Genomic DNA, 22,255 nt, shown 5'->3' with positions numbered 1-22,255 from the left:
ATGAAATCCCCAGTACGGCTTCTCTGTGCTGATGTCATTCCATCCAAAGGAAACTCACTTCCCATAGGGGCTAATGTTATATTTCCATGATTTTTTTTGGAGTAATATGATAATATAGTTTGAGAGCCCCCATCTTCTACTTTGAAAAGCCCATGAGAAACAGAGTCTTGGCAGCAATAGGGCATGATGAATCAGAGTGTGGGCTCCATGTTCAGTGTCCTGCCTCCATCACTGACAGCTGTGCAACGCTGGGTTGTTACTCAGCCTCTCAGTTTTCTGTTTTGTAAAACCAGGAGAGTCACAGCAACTGTATAAAGTGGGACTGCTTGAGGATGAAATGAGTTAAGTGATAAGCTTCAACCCTTGGCTGGAGAGTCACACAGGGAGTTTTTGAACAACTCTGATACCCAAGTCCCATCCCTGGAAATTTAGTTGTTTTTTGGTATGACCCAAACATAGTTTTTTTTTTTTTTTTTTTTTTTCCTTTTTTTCCCCCTCCCTTGGTACTGGATTGAACCCAGGGGTGTTTTACTCCTGAGCTACATCCCCAGCCCTTTTATTTCTTATTTTGAGACAGGGTCTTTTTAAGTTGCCAAGGCTGACATTGAACTTGCAATCCTCCTGCCTCAGTCTCCTGAGTTGCTGGGAATACAGGTGTGCACCTCTGCATGTGGCTCATAGTTAAGTTTTTAAAGCCTCACAGGTTATTCCATTGACCAGGCTGAGAACCCCTGGGACAAACTGCCCAATGCACACTCTCCACTGCCCTCTTGGGCCCTGCTGTGGCCCTGCCACTTGGATCCACCAGTCACGCAGCCTCTTTCAGACCCTCAACACCCGCACCTAAGTGGCACTGGCTCCCTTGACTTTGCTAACCCTTGCTCCTTTGTGATATCTGCTTGGTTGTTTGCATAGAACCACAAGTTAATCCTGCTTTCCTGTTCTGGGTTTGAGAAATCTTACTCCCTTTTGCATTCAAAGTATGTCTTTTTAAGCTTGGATTTCTCCCTCTTTGTCTCAAATGACTTTTCCCCCTCCTCCTCCCCGGCCCCCCAGTGAAATCAACTTTCCAGGAGCCAAAGTAAGCAGAGATTTATAGTCCTAATTGGTAATAAATCCTAGAGTTAATCATTTGCAGATGTAGCTATTACTGCTCAAATAGCGATTTCATCTTTTTGAGCATGCGTCTTTACTCTTTCTTGTCTGATGGGGGGTAGTTATTCTTCTTGTGCAGAGCAAGACATCACATTCAGGCTTATTATAAAAGGTCCAGGGGGCCAGTTCTTGCAGAATGCCTGTTTGAAGCTTGTCTTGGACCTGAAATGAATTTTAAGTGACCAGGTGGGACCAGCAGGCACATATGTTGTTTTTACCTGATTTTGCTCTTTTTAAAAATGTTTTTAGTTGTAAATGGACACAATACCCTTATTTTTATTTATTTGTTTTTATTTGGTGCTGATGATCGAACCCAGTGCCTCACACATGCGAGGCAAGTGCTCCACCACTGAGTTACAACCCCGGCCCTGATTTTGCTCTTTTGCTATCTTTACTTCTAGATATCCAGGAAGGTGCTAAATCTCGCCTCCTACTCCTGCTTGGTATCTATTATGCCAGTTCTTTTCTTTCTAATCCCTTTTTCTGACCCTATTTGTAGACAGGTCATTTTCCTTCTGAATGTAATACAATTTCTCCCTCTTTCCCTTAACTTTCCTCTTCTGCCACTACACTGGTAGTACATAGCTCAATCACTGGTTTGACACCTATTTCTAAAAGACCTTTCCCCTGCCCCCTCCTGGAATTTGGGTGTCAGGAATTCTCTAAAAACCTCAGTGTGATTGCTCATAGAATCATAGATGCTTGAGTAGAAATGATCATATAAATCATCTACGTATTTTAATCCCTTCACTCAACAGAAGAAACAGACTGTGTAACACAAGGTGACATGCCCAGGCCAGAACTGGCCTTCCCTATGGGTAAGGCTTCTTTCATATCTAATCTTTCACACTTCCCTTCCCCAACCTGGCTTATAAACAATGCTTGTTGCGATAAATATTCAGTAAGAGCTTAGGTGCTCTTTGGGAGTGTCCAGGCCCGGGAGAAGCATGTGTGTGCACAAGCATGCGTGTGTGTATTTGTGAGTGTGTGTACATTGACCATGATTACCTTGGAGAAGGCAACCCATGGAGACCTGCTCCATAAATATTTATGGCTCTTTGAATGTTTTTTCCAGCCCCGACAGTTCCAAAGTTGTGTTGTTCTGTCTTCAAAAATACAATTCCAATATGGGTGCTATGAACTAAGAGGTGTCTGTGTGAGGCAGCCTGACAGATGAGCTATCAGTGGCTCAGGCAAAGCCATTCTCCTGGGTCTTAGCATTCTGTCGCCCTTTATCCTTTTTGCTGGCCCTTGAGTCAATTCAGGAAAAGTGGTATGAAGCAGAGGAGGGGAGAAAAGGAATAACGGAGATGGACAAAGAAACAGAAGGGAGCAAATGAAGAGAGTGAGGGAGGGAGGGAGGGAAACACTCTCTACCATCTGTCACACATAAACAGGGGCTTTGTGTCGAGGAGTAAACAGCGCTGCTAAAAGCCTCCTGTGTGGAAGCAGGGTGTTTTGTTTCTGCTCCTTTTTTTCCCAGTTGGCTTGGAGAACTGTACATGAGGTAGTTTCTGAAAAATCTGTGGGATTCTGGGAATCCTGAATCATCTAAACTTCACACAACACCTGTGTGCCGAGGCTGTCTAATCATGGCAGTTACCTGCTCTTCTCTCCCGAGGAGCTCAAAATGTTACACAAATACTGTCTTATTTAGACTCCATCTGGTCTGTTTGGGAAGGTGCAATGCGTGTGTGTGTGTGTGTGTGTGTGTGTGTGTGTGTGTGTTTGTTGGGGGGAGGTGATTATGAGCTTCTCACAGACAGGAAACTGGTGTGCAGGAAAAATAAGGGACTGTCCACAGCAACATGGTGAGAGACTAGACTGTAAATCCTCCCAGGTCCTCATGCCCTAATGCAGGGGGCTGTGCCCCCTCTTGTTTCTCCCATCTGCCAGGGAAGGCTATGAGGTATATATTGATGGGAAACAATTTTGTACTTTCTACTTTGAAGAACTTCAAACATATAGGAAAGACTAATAAATAGTATAATGAATCCCATGTCCTCTCCCTTCCCACTCTCCTGCCTGTTTCTCTTTAGGTTATTTTGAAACAAGTCCCCTCTATCATAGGTTTCATCTATAAATATTTCAGTATCTTTAAAAATAGGTTATTTTGAAGACCACTATTTAGAATCATTACCACATCTAAAAATTAACAACAATTTCTTGAGTTGTTATCAGCAATATTAGAATTTCCTCCAATTATTACATATATGGGGAAAATTTGCCATCTTATGAGCTTACACACTTGTTCTAAAGATGCTATCGTTACTCGAAATAGTTTTTGGGCACTGTTATTAAAGATTGCCATTAGTTTGGCATCATATTCTCTTATGAACCCTCACAGATGACAAAGTTTTATCTTTTGAGAGTGGATTTGATTATCAGCATAAGCCAGAAGTGGAAGCAAGCTTCAGGAATAAGGTAGCTAATTAAAAAAAAAAAAAAAAAAAAGGAAGATTTTGGAGGGGTTCTACTTGAATATTTAGTTCTATCTCTTCTGACCCACTTTGATCTATTGCTTTTCTTTGTTTTTTTTCCCCAATGGCTTATATTTTTATTGGCTCTTTTTAGTTATATATAGCATTAGGATTCATTTTGATATAATGATAAAAGCATGGAATATAATTTGTATCAATTCAGTTCCCAGGACTTTCCCTTTCCCTCCCCCAGTTCCCTTCCCTCCACTCTACTGATCTTTCTGCTATTTACATAGTTTTTTAAAAATTAGTGTCTTTGGATGGTGAGAGTCCTGTTGTATACACATAGGAAAGTTAGGTCAGATTCATTCCACTGCTCTTCCCTTACCCAGTCCCTCACTCCCCTCAATCCCCTTCCTCTATTCCATTAATATTTCTCCTATTTTTATGGAATTTCTCATCCTTATCCTTTACTTTCTTCAATTGTACATCTTATTATCATTAATGAATTATTTAAAGTAGGTGTGGTGCTAAAAATCAGAAGGGATTTGGCTTTTGTGTTGTAGCAGGGTCTGGAGGCCTCCCTGCTGGGCTGCAGTGATTTTCTTAGTTGATGGGTCACACAGGGGTGCCTGGTGTGGTCAGGGCAGTGAGCCCAGAAATGCATCAGCATTTTAACAACAACCATGGCTGCACTGGGGCACACAGGGTGAGTGCCAGCCCTGGTGGGGGTTCTGGCAGTGGGTCCTGTGAAAGGCTGCAGTGAAGGGAATATTCAGAGGGAGGCTTTGGCTTCTTTTCCAGACAGAAGTTTTCTGGTGCAGAATGTGCCTCTGAGAGGCTCAGGTTAGACATGATGAAAAATTATGCCTGTAGCCATCGAATGGACTTTGTTTATATAATAAAATACTTGGTGGTCTTAAAGCCCTTTATGAAGAAGTACTGTCTCAGCCATCATCCCAGAGAAGGTAATAACTGTCAGTCACTGAAATAGCTCTGGAGCTCACATCTCTGGATTCTAAAGCTGAGAGCTGTTCCTGTCCCACTCAGGTGTCCCTTGAGGAGCTTTAGGAATCTCAGGCCTGCGTCTAGATCCTAGGGTACCTCAGCATCATCAACCAAGCACCTACTCCCCTTGTGCACGTTAAGCAAATGATCACCAAACTGTAAATGAGAGGGGTCGGGGGAGGTGGGTCTCCAACACGTGGGAGAAAATCTAGAACAGAATCTTAACTCTGAAGAGAAATTGGGTAACATAAGAAATAGCAGTAGATTTCTGACTCTGTGGGTACAAACTTGGGTTGAAGACCAGGTCCCTGATCTCTAGAGTCCCGGGGGAGTTCCTTGTCCTTGGTATGAAGATCAGGACCAAGAGGAGAGGGGCCACCTGACCTCAGGCTGGGTGGAGCTGCCTCTTCCTGGGGTGTGCTTTCCAGCAGGAAACCCTGCCTGCTGCAGATAGCTGAGGCCCTCTGTTATGCCCGGAGGGGTTTTTATTTTGACTACTCTGGGATCAACTTTCCAAAACAGACATTTGCCAACACAGGAATGGAGACTGGATGGTAATGAGAAGGTGTCCTCCCCACCAGCCACAGTCCCCACCAACTCCACTCTTGCTTATGAGTTTTTAAAATTCCACTGACTCCTGTTGATTGTAGTAACAATGAGGTTTGTTTAATGTGGTGTGGCCAGGAGGAGTAGACTTAAGGTGTAGTCAGGGGAGAGGAAGGTTTTCTCCCTGGTCTGCTCTAATATGAAATCATGGGACTTTATGCTCACTTTCCCATCCTCAAAATGGAGTTGGAGACCCTTATTTTACTTAAGGTGTTTGAGGGCCATGACAGGTAACGTAATCCTCTTAAAACAACATGGAACCTGTGTGGTGGCGTACGTCTGTGATTCCAGCTACTCAGGAGGCTGAGGCAGGAAGATTGCAAGCTCAGGACCCACCTTGGTAACTTAGCAAGACCCTGTCTCAAAAAAGGGCTGGGGATGTAACTCACTGGTAGAGCACCCCTAGGTTCAGTCCCTAATGCTGAAAAAAAAAAAAAAAAAAAAAAAAAAAAGGAAAATCATCCAGTAATATGAACCAGCAATTTTGCTTCTAACTTAACAAAAATTCTACAGAAATGTGTCAACCAAGGATATGTACAAGAATGTTCTTAACAGCCCCAAACTGGAAACCAACTAATGTCTATGGACACTGGAATGGATAGATATTGTGGTGTATTAAAGAGGTGAAGGCTAGCCAACAATTCAAATGAGTAGACTAAAACTACAAAACCACAAACAAGACCAGTGAATCTCACAAACATAATGTTGAAGAAAAGAAGCCCATTGTTCCCTCTCGGTGACTGGGTGTCTGTTCCAGGTAAATGCTCACACCAGCAACAGAGCCTTCCACTCTGCCACAGTCTTCTCCCCTGCTCTGCTCTGGCTACCACTGGTGGCAGAGCCCTGTGATTGCCCTGGCTCTTCCTGGCTGGCATCTCTGTTGGGTCTGCCCCCCCCCCCCCCCCCCCCCCCCCCCCCGCGGCAGGCAGCCCTCCACACACCCTCTTTTTTAAAATCCCACTAGCCCTTTGCCTCCCTCATCCTGGACTTCATGGCTTTTCTTGAGCATGACTTTGATGTGGAAAGGGCCAATCGTTTTCTGCTCTGCTTCTGCGGAGAGTTTCAGACTTGTTTATGGGACACATTACCAAGCATTTGGTCATCTTGGTGCCTTCTTTGGCCCCAATTCACAGCCCCCCTTTCCCTCCACTTCTTTCTCCAACGATGACTGTTTCTGGTCAATTTCCGATAGGACTTCAGATGAGAGCTCAGGTAAAGAACCAAAGGGTTTATCTTCTCTTTGGGATATTTTCATTTTGGTATAGGATTTATGAGGTCTACTGCCCAAATCACAAGTTTTGCATGTTCTCTAAATCTATAGACAATAATTCATTTTCCTCAGGGGGACTGAAAAAATATTCCAAGTGAAAACTTGGCAGGTCTCAGGGTAAGGGTGCCAATGAGCAAGCGACCAGATGATTAATTGGTAAAAAAGTCCCACAAGGAACAGTAAGCCTAAACGCTGCCCTGGAAAATACCATGGTATGGTCTTCTTTCTGAGTCTCTGCTAGTTTCATATTCCCTGAGACTCTGCCCACCCGCTTAAGATGTTCTTTTAGGATTCTGCATCAGCTAAAAGGAAATGAAGGAAGCTTTGTGTTCACCTCATTGAGATTAATAAACATGTACTGTTTGCGTTATTGCTCTTGTCTGAAAGAAAAGAAACATGTGCTGGGTAATCTTATTGGGGAGTGTGCTACATTTTACTCTATGAGTTATGTTCTTCTGAAGGTCAAAAGCTTAGCAAAACATTATTACAAAAATGCTATAATTAAGATTCATTTAGAGAAGGTTGGATAAAAAAATGTATCTAAGATTATCAAGTTATGACTCAGCTTAACTATGTAATTTTTCTTTTAAAAAAGTAGTTGATGTTTCATAAGAAGCTCCATTTAAAAATATCTCTACTGCTCTTCCCGGAAAAGTTATACTGTGAATAGAGAAATTAAGAAGAAAAATCTCATTTTTTGGAGGCTTAACAGTGTAGATATGGGTTTTTTTATTCTATAAGATCATTAAAAATTTGATAACCCAATTTGGGGTTGTGGGATAACTGTATTTTAAAATTTTGTAAAAATTTGTTTTTGAAAAACAATTTTTATAATGAAATTATCTACCCTGCTTGGCAATCTATTCTTCTTCTCTTTAGAGCAGTGGCTTTCAAATTTGAGCATGCATTAGAATCACTGGGAAGGCCTGGTAAGCCCTAAATAACCCTCAGAGATTCTGATTTGGTAGGTCTGGGATGGAGTCCAAAATCGCACTCTAACTAGTTCCCCAGTGATATTGATGCTGCTGGTCTGGGACCACACTTGGAGAACCATTGATCTCAATCATTGTAAACCTGACTGTACATTAAAATTACCTGGGGGAGCTTTAAAAAGTACCCAAAGCCTTGCCACACCAGACCAATTGAATCAGAAAATCTATGGGGGTTTCGGGGCAGGGGTCTGGGCTTATAATGTTTCAGCAGCAACCCATGATATTATTGATATGTAGCCAGGGTTGTCAATCCTTTTTCTGGGTAAAACTCAGTCATGGGCTGCCTTCAAAAATCATGATACCAAAGCGGTTAGCAGCAGTTGCCCAGAAATACTAGCCATTTTCGGTTTGTGGGCTGTGCATCATGATCAGCTGGTGCCCGCTGTCCGGCCAGCCCACTCTGTGGGGTGGCCTCCTCCTGAGTCAGTGAGTAGCAGTTTCTGCAGGAGTTTGGAGTTTGTGCTATCAGCAAGATTATAAGAGGCACTCAGGGAGTTTTCCTCTGTCTGATAGTTAGAAGGGCAGCCTGCATTAGTACATGTTCACATTGTGCTTTGTGATAACTGGTCTGTCCACACTGGCAGACAATGAATCATTTTTAGAATTTTTAAAAAGCAAGTCAGGAAATACATATTTCTTATGACTTTCCCTAACATTTTTTCATTTGATCCCCAAGCAGCAATCAATTCAAGGATGATAGAATTATCTGCATTTTTACAGATGAGTAAACTGAGGTCCAAAGAAATTAGGTAAATTTCTCAGTCATAAGACAGGAGGTTGTGGGGCTATTGTTTGAACCTAATGCTAATTCCAAAGGTGAGGGCCCCTGCCACCTCAGGAGTTTTGCAAAATGCCTCTGATGCTTCAGAAACCATAGATATGCAGAATCAGTTATAGAATTTGTGAAAAATGAACATGTGGGGCCTCTTGTTTAGAAAGTATTAGGAATTCAAGTTCGCAACTGCAGGGCCTTAAACCAAGCTCAGGAGGTTGTGCACAGATTGTATGCCTCATTTCCTTCTATATAATCTAAAGTTCTGCCATTCTTCTCTCATCCCCCCATCGCCATTATATATCATCATCTACTTATCAGGGAAAACATTCGGCTTCTGGTTTTTTGGGATTGGCTTATTTTACTTAGCATGATATTCTTCAGTTCTATCCATTTATTTGCAAATGCCATAATATTATTTTTCTTTATGACTGAATAATATTCCATTGTGTGTATATATACACCACTGTTTCTTTATCCATTCATCTGTCGAAGGGCATCTAGGTTGGTTCCACAATATAGCTATCGTGAATTGAGCTATGCCACATTTTAAATATAGTGGCTTTATTGCTTCTCAGCCTTTTGACTAAGATCAAGTATAATATAATGGCTATGATTGTGGACTCCGGACCCACTCTTCCTGAGTTCTAATATTCACTCTGCTATATTCTAGTTAAGTAATCTCAGGCAAGTGCCTTAGTTTCTTAGTCTGTAAGATGCAGACTATGAGATTAAATAAATAAGATGAGTAAATTAACTAACCAGGTAAAGCCCTTGGAATGATGCTGATATGTGATACATACTTATTAGTATTGTTGCTATACATCATATGGTGCCATACTAGTACTAATGATTTTTTTAAAACATGATTTGCTTTTTAAGTTAAAAAAATCATCTATCATCTCATCTTAAGCAAAACTGAAATCACCAGATTCATGTGTATGTGTGGTCTTTTAATACATGTGAAAATGTGTAACTATAGAATATTCTAGAAAGTTCATTCAATTAAGGCCAACTGAACTATTACCAATGGGATGGGCAGTATGCTGTGGGTGATACTGAACTAGAGATGAAGTCTCTCCAGGTTTAATCATCTGTGAGTGAGGACAGCAGTCTGTTTCTCCTTTCACTTGACATACTCCTGACTGAAAAATTTCTACTCAACTTTAGTCATTTCTGCCCATAATAAAATCTTTCCATCAATTAACTACATGTTCCAGTGGAAAAGTATTTAAACAGAGATGGAGATTGTAAAGAAATTATATAAATGGTAAAAATTTTGATGAATCAGTGATGTCTTCTCAAGAAATCCTCCAAAGTCTTACGAGGGATGAGACTTAGAACAATGAAAAATTGAGACAAAATACAAACAGGGAGGCAGAGAGTGGCTTACAGAGGCAAGGAATCTGCTGGAAGACCCTAACCTTTTCCTTTAACTGCCTTGTTTTACCCAAGTTCCTTCTACCTAGATCTTACATTGCAGGCTCCTTTCAAATTCTACCTCTTTATAGTCCTTTATGACTGTTCTAACTTGAAGTTCATTTTTTTTCCCATTTGAAAATTGCCTTATAATAATGTAAGACATATTTCTTAAGCACATAGCACAGGCACTGTTTCAGGCATATAGGACACATGCTGAACACCTACCTGTATACGGGCCTCAAGCAGTGGGCGGGCTACTAAGGAATAGGAAGGAGTTCTGTCCCCTTGCCTGGGCTGGTTAATTTCAGGGATATGTCTTGTCCCTCCTTTAGGCAGGGGGATAATTAATCTATTACTTTCCTGTTCCTCAAACTCCTGAGGTGCCTCCTTAGCTATTTTTTTTTTTATTGTAAACAAATGGGATACATGTTGTTTCTCTGTTTGTACATGGCATAAGGCATACCATTTGTGTAATCATAAATTTACATAGGGTAATGTTGTTAGATTCATTCTGTTATTTTTTCCCTTCCCCCCACCCCTCCCACCCCTCTTTTCCCTCTATACAGTCCTTCCTTCCTCCATTCTTGCCCCCCTCCCTACCCTAACTCTAACCCTAACACTAACCCCTCCCTCCCCCCATTATGTGTCCTCATCCACTTATTAGCGATATCATTTGACCTTTGGTTTTTTGAGATTGGCTTATCTCACTTAGCATGATATTCTCCAATTTCATCCATTTGCCTGCAAATGCCATAATTTTATCATTCTTTATGGCTGAGTAATATCTCCTTAGCTATTTGTTATCAAAAAAAGCTACATAAGGGACATAAAAATAGTTAATAAGGAAGTTTAAAATGATACTTCTTTTAATCATCCCTCTCAAGTTATCATGAATTTAATCTCCAATGCCCTCATTAAACATCAGCAATTGTTAGATATTGAAAACCTATAATGCAAATAAAATATGAATTGGTCAGAAGTAAGATTTGAAATATCAGAAAAGGTAAAGAACTCAAAGTCAATGAAAGTGAATTTAGAGAACAACTTGAATTGATATGTAAAGCTGTGAAAAATTGATCTAACAGACTAATTAGTTATTAACAGCCAAAGAGAGACAATCAAGAAGGATGACGGCATGACAGGCACTCTCCAAGAGAATGGTTGGAATATCCAGGAATAAAGAAAATACCTTGGGGGAAGAAATGAAAAGCTCTTGAATATTTTACAAAAGTCAGTATGAAGTGAAGGGTGTTAAATGGTGCCATGCTACAATGTTGTCAGAAAAATAATGCCCCCAAATCCACACTTAATCCATACTTTGTTCATTTTAAAAATTAGAGGATGATTGCTCTTCTAATTTAATTTTGTCAAATGTATAAGAAACACATTTCTTCATTATTATTTCACAATTTTGATTTTCTATGGCAGAATTCCAATCGACCTCTTTCCCATTCTCTTTTCTATGCTATTTTTGTCCCCCTTTCCAAAAAGTGGATACATTTTAAGTGAACTTATTTTCCTAATACTAATTATCCTTGCACAAGAAGAACTTCCAGTCATTTAGTATTTAATTCCATCTGGGTTGATAAGCATCGTTCTTCCAGAACCAATGACCACGAACATAGTAGGAAGAAAGGGGACAACTGGCTTTATTGATTCTAATGCAGAGAGCAAGGGTCCAGTTTTTCACAGATTAAAAACAGTCCTAAAATTCATTTGGAAGAATAAGAGACCCAGAATGGTCAAACCAATTAAAAAAAAAATCAATGCTGAAGGCATCACAATACCTGACTTCAAATTATACCACAGAACTATAGTAACAAAAACTGCATGGTACTGGCATAAAAACAGACACATAGACCAGTGATACAGAATAGAAGACACAGACAAACCCACACAGATACACTCCTCTGACCTTGACAAAGCTGCCAAAACCATATGTTGGTGAAAAAAACAGCCTTTTTAACAAATGATGTTGGGAAAACTGGTTATACATATGTGGAGGGAGGAGATTAGTCCATATCATTCACCCTGAAGAAAAGTCAACTCAGAATGGGTCAAAGAACTAGGGATTAGACTAGAAACATTGCTACTTCTAGAAGAAACCATAGGGTCAAACCACCAACATAATAGTGCAGGCATCAACTTCCTTGATAAGACCCCTAATGCTCAAGAAATAAAACCAAGGACTGAAGTTATACTTCAGTGGTGGAGTACTTGCCTTGCATGTGTGAGGCACAGTTCAATTCTCAGCACCACATAAAATAAATAAATAAAATATTGTGTCCATCTACAGCAAATGTGTGTGTGTATATATATATATATAAATATATTTATATAAAAATAAATATATATAAATAAATATAAATATATTTATATATAAATATATATATGAAGAAATAAAATAAGAATCAATAGGTGAAGTGGAATCAAATTACAAAGCTTTTGCACAGCAAAGGAAAAAATGCAAAGAGAAGCCTACAGAATGGGAGAAAATCTTTGTTAACTATCTATTCTGGTAGGGGGTTAATATCCAGAATATGTAAAGAATTTGAAAAGTCCCCAAACACCAGAACCTCCCAAATCATCCAGTTAATAAATGGACAAATAAACTAAATGGACACTTCTCAAAAGAAGAAATTCAAGTGGTCAACAAATACATGAAAAAATATTCAACATCTTTAGCATTTAGGGAAATGCAAATTAAAACTACACTGAGATTTCATCTCACTCCAATTACAATGGCAGCCAGAAAGAATACAAAAAATAATAGATGTTGGAGAGGATGTGGGGGGAAAAGGAACACTTTTATCTTGTTAGTGGGATTATAAATTAGTACAACTACTTATGAAAATCAGCAGGGAGGTTCCTTAAAAGAGTAGGAAAGGAATCGCTATATGAGCCAGCCGTACAACTCCTTGGAATGTATCCTAAAGAATTAAGGCCATCATACATGCATACTCATGTTTATAGCAGCACAATTCACATAAGCCAAACTATGAAACCAGTCTAGGTGTCTCCATCAACAGATGAATGGATAAATAAAATGTGGTACATATACATAATGGAATGCTACTCAACCATAAAGAAGAATGAAATTAAGTCATTTGCAGGAAAATGGATGGAACTTGAGAGCGTTATGTTAAGTGAAATAAGCCAAATTCAGAAAGCCAAGGGTCATATGTGGAAGCAAGAGAGAAAAAAGAGGGGGCAGGGGAAAGCAAGCAAGCAGAGGTCCATAGAACCAGCCAGATTTCTCTAAGAATGGAGGGGTCTAGTCCAGTTAGGAGGTAATTTTGGGATAAGCCTGTTCAAGACCTTAAAAAAGAAACTCTCCAGGCTCCAGGGGAATTTGCTTACCCACAAAGCACCAGACCGCAAACCGGATCCATGTGATGGTGGAGAGCTTTAGCATGAGATAGATGTTCACCAGCATGGCAAAGGCAGGCACAAAGGGGAGGCAAGGCGCCATGTAGGGCAGCTTCTTGGGGTTCTCTGGCTGCTGCAGGATCACAAACACCAGGGCGCTGATCAGCAGCACCATCAGAACAACCAGAAGAATGGCCCACCAGCTCTGCTCTGAGATGTAGTCAGAACCAAAGATGATGAAGGAGCAGAAGATGAACATGAGGATGAAAAGCAGGAGCACACAGATGGTCACCGTGTGCCCTGTGGCTGCTGTGGGCCGGTCCATTTTGCCTGGAAGACCCAGTCGGATTCTCAAGGTGTAGTAACGGGGCCCAATCAGCTTCTTCAACTTGATGAGATAAATATTTTCAGATTCATCAGCTTCTATGCCTGTGGTCATGTCCACGGTGCCATAGTTGGGGTGGTTGACATTGTAGGTTGACTTGTCTGATTTTCCAATGAGCATCTCATTGTCTCCCAAAGATGGGAGATTTTTGGCCCCACATGTATTGGTGGCTGGGCCAGAAAACTCTTCCCCTTCACTCACAGGAGAACATGTTTCCTTCTCACATTCGGCCAGAATGCCCTCCTTCTTCTTGGTGTGCTCCTCAGACAAGAACTTGACAAAACCATCAATGTCACTCTCAGGTTGATATCGAAGGAGCAAGACACAGACAGAGACCAAGGTGTAGGCGAGGAGTGTGCCGATGGACATCATCTCTATCAGGTCTCTCAGGCTGACTAGCAGCGAGAGCAGAGCTGCCAGGAACCCTGACACAATGCAGGCTACCACTGGAGTCTCTGTGTAGGAGCTTACATGAGCCAGGAACCTGGAGGAGAGGTGAAGCAGAGTTAACGGCATGCCACACAGGTGGTGGCTGATTCTAACATGGTCAATGTAGGGGACCAGAATGTTAGCAGGCTTGTGTGGTTAGCTCCTCCTCATCCTGCCCTTCCAATTTACTTCTGCACACTGCTTTAATTGACTGCTAATTCCTAAGTTAGGGGTTGGCTCCTGGAGTGTTAGAGAGGCTTCGTTTTAATTTCTTGATTTTGAAGCAAACTTCTTCATTTAATTTCCTACTCGCTATGAGACAAGGAAGACTAATTGAAGCCAGGAGGTCTGGCAGAGGTCTAAATGGAAACCCAGGCTTTGCTGTGAAAGAGGAATGGCTGAAGGAAGTCATATAGCTGCTTGGGGGTTCCCTGAACTTATGGGTTTGCAACATCAGCATCACCTTTAGCTTGTTAGAAATAGATATCGTCAGGTTTCACCCAAGATCTACTACATCAGAGTCTCTGGGGGTGATGCTCAGCAAATTGCTCCTTAAAAGACCTCCAAAGAGCACTAAAGCTTGAGAAACACTACCCTGCATCAAAGTACAGGGTTGTAGCTGGACGAATAGCACAGTAATTAAGGACCTGTGCTCAGAGATACAGGTTCAAGTCTAAGCTAGTTATTCACTGAAGAAGAGAAGACCAACAGGGCCACCAGTGGCAGTTGATGTAGCAGTTCCTACAGAACCTGCAGCAGTTCCTATAGGATGAAGGAGGCTCCCCCTTTCTTCCTCTCTCTCCTGGTCCTGCCTCCTTCATCCTCTTTCATTCTTCCCTTTATTTTCATGATTCACACAGAACTGTAAATTTGCCTGAAGTCCTCTCATCTTTCCTCTTAATTTTCTTTGACAGCAGAGAAACATTTTGGATGGGTGAAGTGTTCACACCTCCATCAATGTAAGCCCTTTTTATTTATTTATTATTTTTATTTTTAAAAAATTGTTCTTTTTAGTTATATATGACAGTAGAAGTATTTTACATTATTATACATACATGGAACATAACATCCCATTCTTGTAGTTGAACATGATGTAGAGTTTCCTTGTTCATGGATTCATATGTGAACATAGGAAAGTTTTGTCCAATTCATTCTACTGTCTTTCCTATTCCCATCCCTTCTCCCTTCCCTTCATTCCCCTTTGTCTAATCCAGTGAACTTCTATTCTTCCCTCTATCACCCTTATTGTGTGTTAGCACGTGCATATCAGAGAGAACATTCAGCCTTTGGTGATCCCTTCTTGGTCTGCTCACCAAGCCTACATGGAGCAGAGAATGACAGCTAGTGGTAGAGATAAAATCCCTGGGACAGCTCTTTCTGCACCCCTGAGAGTTCCTTGGCCTCCCATGTTGAGCCTGGGTACCAAGAGGTGGGACCACATCCCTTTATACCACAGACAGATTCATGGTCAATGTAGGGGGCTAGAACTGTCAATATTTTAGTAGTTAAAAGACTGACTTTTGGAGTCAAATGGTTCTGGGTTCAAATTATGACCTGCCCCTCAGTGCATGGGAGACTTGAGGTGAGATTTATTTCTTAACCTCTCTAATTCCTGTTATACTTATCTGCAAACAGAGTTGTTGTGAGAACTAAATGGGATGCTCTATACACAAAGCACCTGGGATACAAAAAAGTCCAACAATGGTAGTTATTGTTGCTACAGTTACTAGATTCTGTTCTGAGGGTCTTATCCTCTCTCTGTTTGTTGACTTTTTTTTTTTAAACTTCAGAGGATCTGTGAAGAGAAGGGCAGGCAGCAGGTCTCAATATGTCCCTGTAGGTCTAAAATGTCCCTGGGGCAGGTTCTTCCCTCTGGAACCCCACTCCCCAGACTTTTGTGCAGTGATTTAATGTGCACCATCTTCACAAGGGAGATACAGTGTCAAAGAGAGAGGGGCAGGTGGGGGAACATATCAGTTAGTGCCAGATTGAGGGACCCAGAGTCAAGCAGAGGGAGCTTTTTAGACTCAAACTCTCTCCCAGGATATATAACAAGGTCCACAGTGTGGTTCTTATCCAAATTCTGCCCAGTTGACAGTGGGTGACAGTCTCCCTTGAAAGACACAGAAGAGCAGAGTACATGTCATGGAGCATAGCCCTTACCTGAAAAGGAGTCCATCGCCAGCCATGGCATAAATGACCCTTGGCATTGGGAAGAGGGAGCCCAGCAAGCTGACTGTCAGTCCTGCAACCGATCCGATGGCCACTACAAATTTTGCAGCATAGAAGCCATGAGCCACAAACATCTCCATGAGAGGGGATTCCGTATCAATGGCATAATATGGCACCATCAGAGTTAAGATCATGCTCACCTATGAAAAGAAGAGAAGGTATGGCTGGAGGCTGAGGAACTACAGCATGGATAGATGGCCTATAGGAGAAGCAGCACTCTGGACCTGGAGGCAGAGCCTTGCACAGCTGTTTGGATCTGCCACTGATTGGCATGTGGCTTTATTGGCATTCAACCTCGAGATTTTGACCTTCAGGTTTTCTTCCCACAAGCAATTTCAGTGGACTGATCCAGTTCATCTCTGATATTCTCTGTGGCCCTTCACATCCAAGGAGTAAGTCTGCAGGTGTTTCTGTCCCATGAAATCAGAGCAGTCGGGGGGCAGACTGTCCCAGATGGAAGGAGCTGTATCCAGTCCCAGCAGTGACTGTGAATAGCCTGCCCTCAAGGACAAGACTCTCAGTTCTATTATTCCTTCAGGGTCCTACAGGGTCCCATCTGCACTCCCTTTCACTCCAAACACCCAAGATCAAAACTCCAAAGGTAAGCCCATAACCAATTAACAAATGGGTCCCCAGTGATGACTCATATTTCCATTTCCTCTCTCTAGCCCAGTTCTAGGGGTCATGCTGGTCCAATAAGACATTATGGCATCAAGATGGAATCTAGTCCTACTCTGGTAAGACCACTGAGGTTTTGCTTAACCAGGGAACACTTGGCTAGGGACTCCAGGATCTACCTTCCTTCATGCGGCATAGATCTGCCATAACATTGGTCTCTTCAGAATTGGCTGGAGACAATGGAGCCAACAGTCCTATGGTCAGATATGAGTTCCACGAGGCCTATGAAGGCCAATCCTGACCTAAGGGAGTTCAAAGCCTGAGAGGGAGAGAGTAGTTGTATGTAGACCATTTCTTTGCCAGGTCTTCAGGAGCCAAGATGCTTTAGTGAAACCATGAGCTACTAGGGAAAATAGCAAGATGTGTACCATCATAGTCTAGCAATTTGGCTTTTACCACGATGATGGAACTGTTGCCTGCTAACCAGTACAAGAGCAAGCAGCTCCCAAAGCAAGGTTAAGGCCTATGTAGTCTAAAAGAGGATGCTTCCCAGGGATACTACTACTTACTACATTCCCTTTGGGGTTGGGGTAGGGTGGGGTGGAGTGGGTAGGAGGAGAATGAGTACAGCAAGTCACGTTGAATCTCCTGGCTATATTAGACAGAATGAGCAAAAATTTGGTAGAGGCATAGAAGCATTCTGTAGTCTATAAAGTTGCTATTCTAAGGGAGGAACTGTGATTATTGACTTTATTGTGCGTGTGCTGCCAAGACCCACTTCTGGAGGAGGGGGAGGTATGAAGAAGGAGTGGAAAGCAAATGTAGAACAGGGTGTCTCTGCTGCCCCTACAACTCTGCTACCTCTCCCTCAATACTCTGCCCTCAGGGATAATCATAAAACATCTGGCTGGGCAACTAAATCCACACCTGAGGATACTCTCCTATTTTTGTTTGGCTTCCAGGACAATCCTGTTTTGCAGATTGCTTTAACCATTAATAGGTCAGGCTTCCTTAATTGGTTGCTAAAGATTTTTTTTTTTGGGGGGTAGGGCAGAGAAGAATGGTAGGCCTGGCAGGCTGCACTTTCCTAATTGTAGTGACCCAAGTGAGTAGGACCCTTCAGGACCTGGGAGCATTTGTGTGACCCCACACCTGATGGCTCGTCAGCCGCAGGTTCTCTCTGTTGCTGGGCTCTGAGGGGATGTTGGATATGGCTGGACTATCTTTGTGATAGAGATCTGGATGTGGGAACTGGGAGATGAGACGTCAAAGGTGTACCAGGCGTCTCAGGATCCCGAGAGAGCAGGCTGAGGCTTCACTCTGAGGGCCGCCTTAGGCAGGGAAACCCCAAGGATGGACTTGAGCCGTTGTAAAAAGAGGGGGCAACAGACAAAAGATATGGCACCCCCCACCCCAGAATGAAGGGGAAGAGAGTCTCCAGAGGACAATGTACTCTCTCTCCCCACGCTGCGGGAGCCTCGCCTCTTTGCTGCCGGGAAGCTCCCAGAAGACAGAGGAGCATTGAGGGTGTGCATAGAGGCCACAGTGCCTCTGCTCGCACACCGCCCGTTACTGCCAGCCTATGACCTGAGCTCCTTGGACGGAGGCCCACTCCCTGCACACCATGCTCTGGGACAGCGGCAGAAACTGCGAGTCTGGGTGTAGCAGGATGAGGGTGGGGACTCCAGAGGTGAAGGCCGAAAGGGCCTGGGACTTCTTTCCGGAGGGGAGCCCTGCTTTTCTTCTAGACATCTTGGCATTTAAACACCGAGAAGGCAGAAGGCAAGGCCTATTTCCTGACAGAGGAGGGGACACAGTCCTAGAGCCACATTTTCAGATTAAATATAAAAGGCCAGGAGGAGGGTCCTGTCAGCATTTGGTACTTACAGACACATAGGCTGTCAGGCAGATGACCAGGGAGGCAGTGATAGCGTAAGGGATGGATGTGTTGGGATTCTTGGCTTCTTCTCCGGTGGTGGCAATGATGTCAAAGCCAATGAAAGCATAGAAACACGTGGCTGCTCCTTGCAGCACCTGTAGGGACAATCACATCTGTCAGACTCAGGTGATGAGGGCAGCACCACGGCCTTCGATATGGCACCCGCAATGGCCCAATGCCCTGCAGAAGCCACTGAGTGGCAGAGGAAGTAACACGGTAGAACTGGTGCTGAACACCCAAATTCTGGTTTCCTATGCTTTCTAGCTGTGTGGCTCTGGGTAATTTCCTCATGTGTTAAATGGAGATAAGAATTTTTTATGGTCAAATAAAAATTGGGTCATTTTACACATCTGAATCCTTTTGGAAGCAAGTGGGAGTATCAGTAAATCAATACATCGGCTATGTCTATATCTTAGGGAACTCATTAGCTTTTGTTTTCATCTGACAGTTCTCAGCCACAACCACAGCCTCGGGCTGCGTGGCTTAAGAATGTTTGGAGGGAGAGGTAACTTCTGGCATTTAGTGGAGGGGACTCAGATACTTCTGCACAAAGAAGAATTTTCCTGCCCAAGGTCACGTTAGTGTCCCTGATAGATTGTCTCTGTGAGTAACTTCTAGATCTGAAATGATATAAAAGATTTTCAGATCTTTAGATATTCTGTGGCCTTCAAAGGGAAGACAGTAGAGACAGAGTTTGATTTTCTATTTCTTTTGGGGATCTGAGTAACCTAGCTGGGCATGAGGCAGGAGGTCAGAGTAAAGCTGGGGAGCGGGTATCCATCCACACCTGCTGGATGTCTGTCTGCCAGATCCTGTGTACCTCCAAGGGTGGTGGGGTCTGTGTCAAGATGTCAGTGAAAAATTTCCATTGAGGAGTGTGTGACTTTCTTCTAAAGAATCTATTGAAATTTAAATGAGGTTTCCCCATCTTGGTATCTTCATTATTAGCTGAAAGTAAAAAATGTGCCTTTTTGAATACTCGGAGGATGTCCTTGCCAGGGAAGATGGGATATTTTTTTGAACTTGTGTGACTGGTTGAGGGAACAAGCTGCAACCTCTAGAGGGGTCCAGGAAGTGAGGCCCATTGAAGACAGGAACATTTCCCCTGCTTTTCTCCACGTTCAATTCAAAAATGATGTTATTCAAAGCATGTGCTGAGCAGATGCTTCTCTAAAATATTTGCTCTTACCTTACACAATAATTTCTTCACATGGAAAATCCAATACTGGATACTAGAAGCTACAAGGTATACCAAAAAATTGAAGAGTTTCTTAAACCTTCAGAAGCAACCTTTGCTCATCTGTAAAATGGGCTAGTCTCTTCTACAGTCCCTCCCAACTGGGATTCTAATGTTTCTATCCCTAGCCTAGCTAGAGGTTCTTACTCTCAGGCCAGGGACATTCAGGGGCTCTGCTGGGAAAGAGTCACATTTTTATTTTCAATAACTTCTAACTGAATGTTAGCATTTCTTTCCACCATGAATGCAGGTGACTCAGAGTACCTGTGATTCTGTCACCAATAACAATCTGAAATAATAGTATATATATATATATATAATAGATATTCGTGTTTAAAGCACTAATTAAGAAGTATATTGTTATTATATCACAATTTAAAAATATCATTCTATTTCAATATAATTGATTTACCTTGAATTTCTGCATAATTAGGTTCTTCATTGAAAATACTAACTTTCATAAGGGGTCCATAAGTCTCATCAAACTGCAAAGAGGTCTATGGCACAAAAATTTTGAGAACTCCTGCCTATTCTAATAAGTCAGGCAAAAACAACTTCCCAAACATAAGCAGTTCCATCTTGCAAGTGCTACATTCTGGGAAGCAAGAGAACTCCTACTTTGCCTCCTGCAAAACACTTCATGTCAGGATAAGGAAAATGGATTTGGCGGCCAGGCAAGGAAAGAAAACAGACTTCACCTTTCCATACAGGGAGATTCACAGGCTTGAAATGGTGCTGGCTTTTACTGGTCTAGAACGAGTATAGTATTCAAGGATAGTATTCATTGTCTAGTATTCAAGGATGAGTGGATAGTGGGATTGTAGGCTTACCAAGCAAAGCCTCACTTTAAGACAACTTCTGGAAACCAGGTCTTACTTTCTTTTCCTTTAGCATCTTTCTTCCCGTCCACAGAGAGAGACGCTCACAGACAACCTGAAGAGTGGAAGGCTCCATGGAAGTATGGATACCTACAAATATCTGAAGTTCTGGCACTGTCACAGCTGAGGTGGAGCTGCACTGTAGGCTCCACAGGGAATCCCAGAGCCATAAATTTGTGGATTTGGGTTTATTAGGACTGCATGTGATGGGTTGACATATTTGACTCCATGAAAATGTTATAGGACAGGCTATATGGGCAATAACTAAACAGATTCCATTTTACCCTGAGACTCCATGTTATGTAGGAAATGCTTCTCCCATGAGAACACCTTGCCTCTGTACCCATCAACAATTGCTTAGCATAGCAGGTTTGGTGACACAAAATGGCAATTCTTATATAATATAAAATTGTTTTCTTTTTGATTACTATTTTTTTTTAGACAATGTACCATGTCAACAGTGATTGTCTAGATGTTAGTAACCATTCTTTAACTTGTACCCAACTAAGGTTGTTTTGACCCACTTCTCCTTCTACTTATGATTTTAGATCCTGTGATGTGAGTTTGTAGTTTTGAATCATAGCAGCAGACACTTATGATTGATGTACTGACTTATGGTATAAAAATCCCTGCAACCCTATGGTCGGGGCTGTTCTTCCAATTGCCATTTTGGGCACTGGGTGAGACAGGCAGCTGACCGGCTAATAAAGACTCAGATTTGGACTTCTCAGTGGTTGGTCTGTTCTTAAAATTGCACCCCACAACACTGTAGATCTTGTAGAGACATCAGACATAGGCTGGTTCTGCCACATATTAACTTGGTGATTTAGAACAAATTCCCAACCTCTTGAACCCTAAGTTTCCTTATCACTAAAAGGGAGATAATAATAGCACTTAGTTCATATTCAATAAACATTAACTTTTACCACCAGTATTATTATTACTATTGTAAATTTTTCTACAGCAGATAAAACCCAAGGGAACAAATTCCTTCTCCTTCCTATCCTCTTCTTTCTCCTCCTCTTCTTTTTCTACTCTCCTTCATTTAGAGCTCAACATCTATCTATCTATCTATCTATCCATCCATTCATCTATCTACCATGTACCAGGCACTGTGTTTGGTAATGGGGATACAGTCAAGAGCCAAAATACTCTGATCTTGACCTTGTGGAACTTGGAGTATGGAGGATACTGCAAGATCCCAAATGCAAATTCAACTGTAGTAATGAACTGAACAAGATTGTTAAGTATCTATATTATTTGGAAAACAAATACTTTTATTTTTCAGATGAATGAAAGAATGAATGGTAATTATTGATATTGATAAGATACCAGATAATTAAGTATGACCAAGCTAGGAAGAGAGGGAATGTTTATAAAGAGGATGTATAGTAGCCTGAATTTGCATATGTAGAATGTGAAAAGCAATTAGAGTTGAAGAAAGACTGAACAGATCAAAGTTAGGACATCTGGAGGTTTTACTGCATTAGGCAGTGAACAGAATTTAACTCAGAGGATTCAAG

General features: G+C 42.0%; 1 protein-coding gene and 1 long non-coding RNA gene across 4 annotated transcripts in view; one reads left to right on the top strand and one right to left on the bottom strand.

Annotated features, from left to right (window-relative positions):
• LOC306638249 overlaps window positions 1–20,773 on the top strand; it is a 29,425-nt gene extending 8,652 nt beyond the window's left edge. The window contains exon 3 of the long non-coding RNA XR_013757443.1: window positions 20,746–20,773. This is a non-coding gene — a long non-coding RNA (uncharacterized lncRNA). The remainder of the gene's footprint in view (window positions 1–20,745) is intronic.
• Window positions 1–22,255, bottom strand: part of SLC7A14 (solute carrier family 7 member 14) — a 105,253-nt gene that overhangs the window by 2,252 nt on the left and 80,746 nt on the right. For all 3 annotated transcript variants that reach the window (XM_079101496.1, XM_079101497.1, XM_079101498.1), the window contains exons 5-7: window positions 18,566–18,712; window positions 15,992–16,200; window positions 13,006–13,883 (exon numbers count right to left, since the gene is read on the bottom strand). In XM_079101496.1, the coding sequence (XP_078957622.1) occupies window positions 13,006–13,883; window positions 15,992–16,200; window positions 18,566–18,712 (1,234 nt within the window). The remainder of the gene's footprint in view (window positions 1–13,005; window positions 13,884–15,991; window positions 16,201–18,565; window positions 18,713–22,255) is intronic.

The sequence above is a fragment of the Sciurus vulgaris genome, assembly GCF_902686455.1.
Source record: "Sciurus vulgaris genome assembly, chromosome: 10".
Lineage (NCBI taxonomy): Eukaryota > Metazoa > Chordata > Mammalia > Rodentia > Sciuridae > Sciurus > Sciurus vulgaris.
Note: the sequence above shows the minus strand (reverse complement) of the source record. Positions and strands in the feature narration are given on the sequence as shown.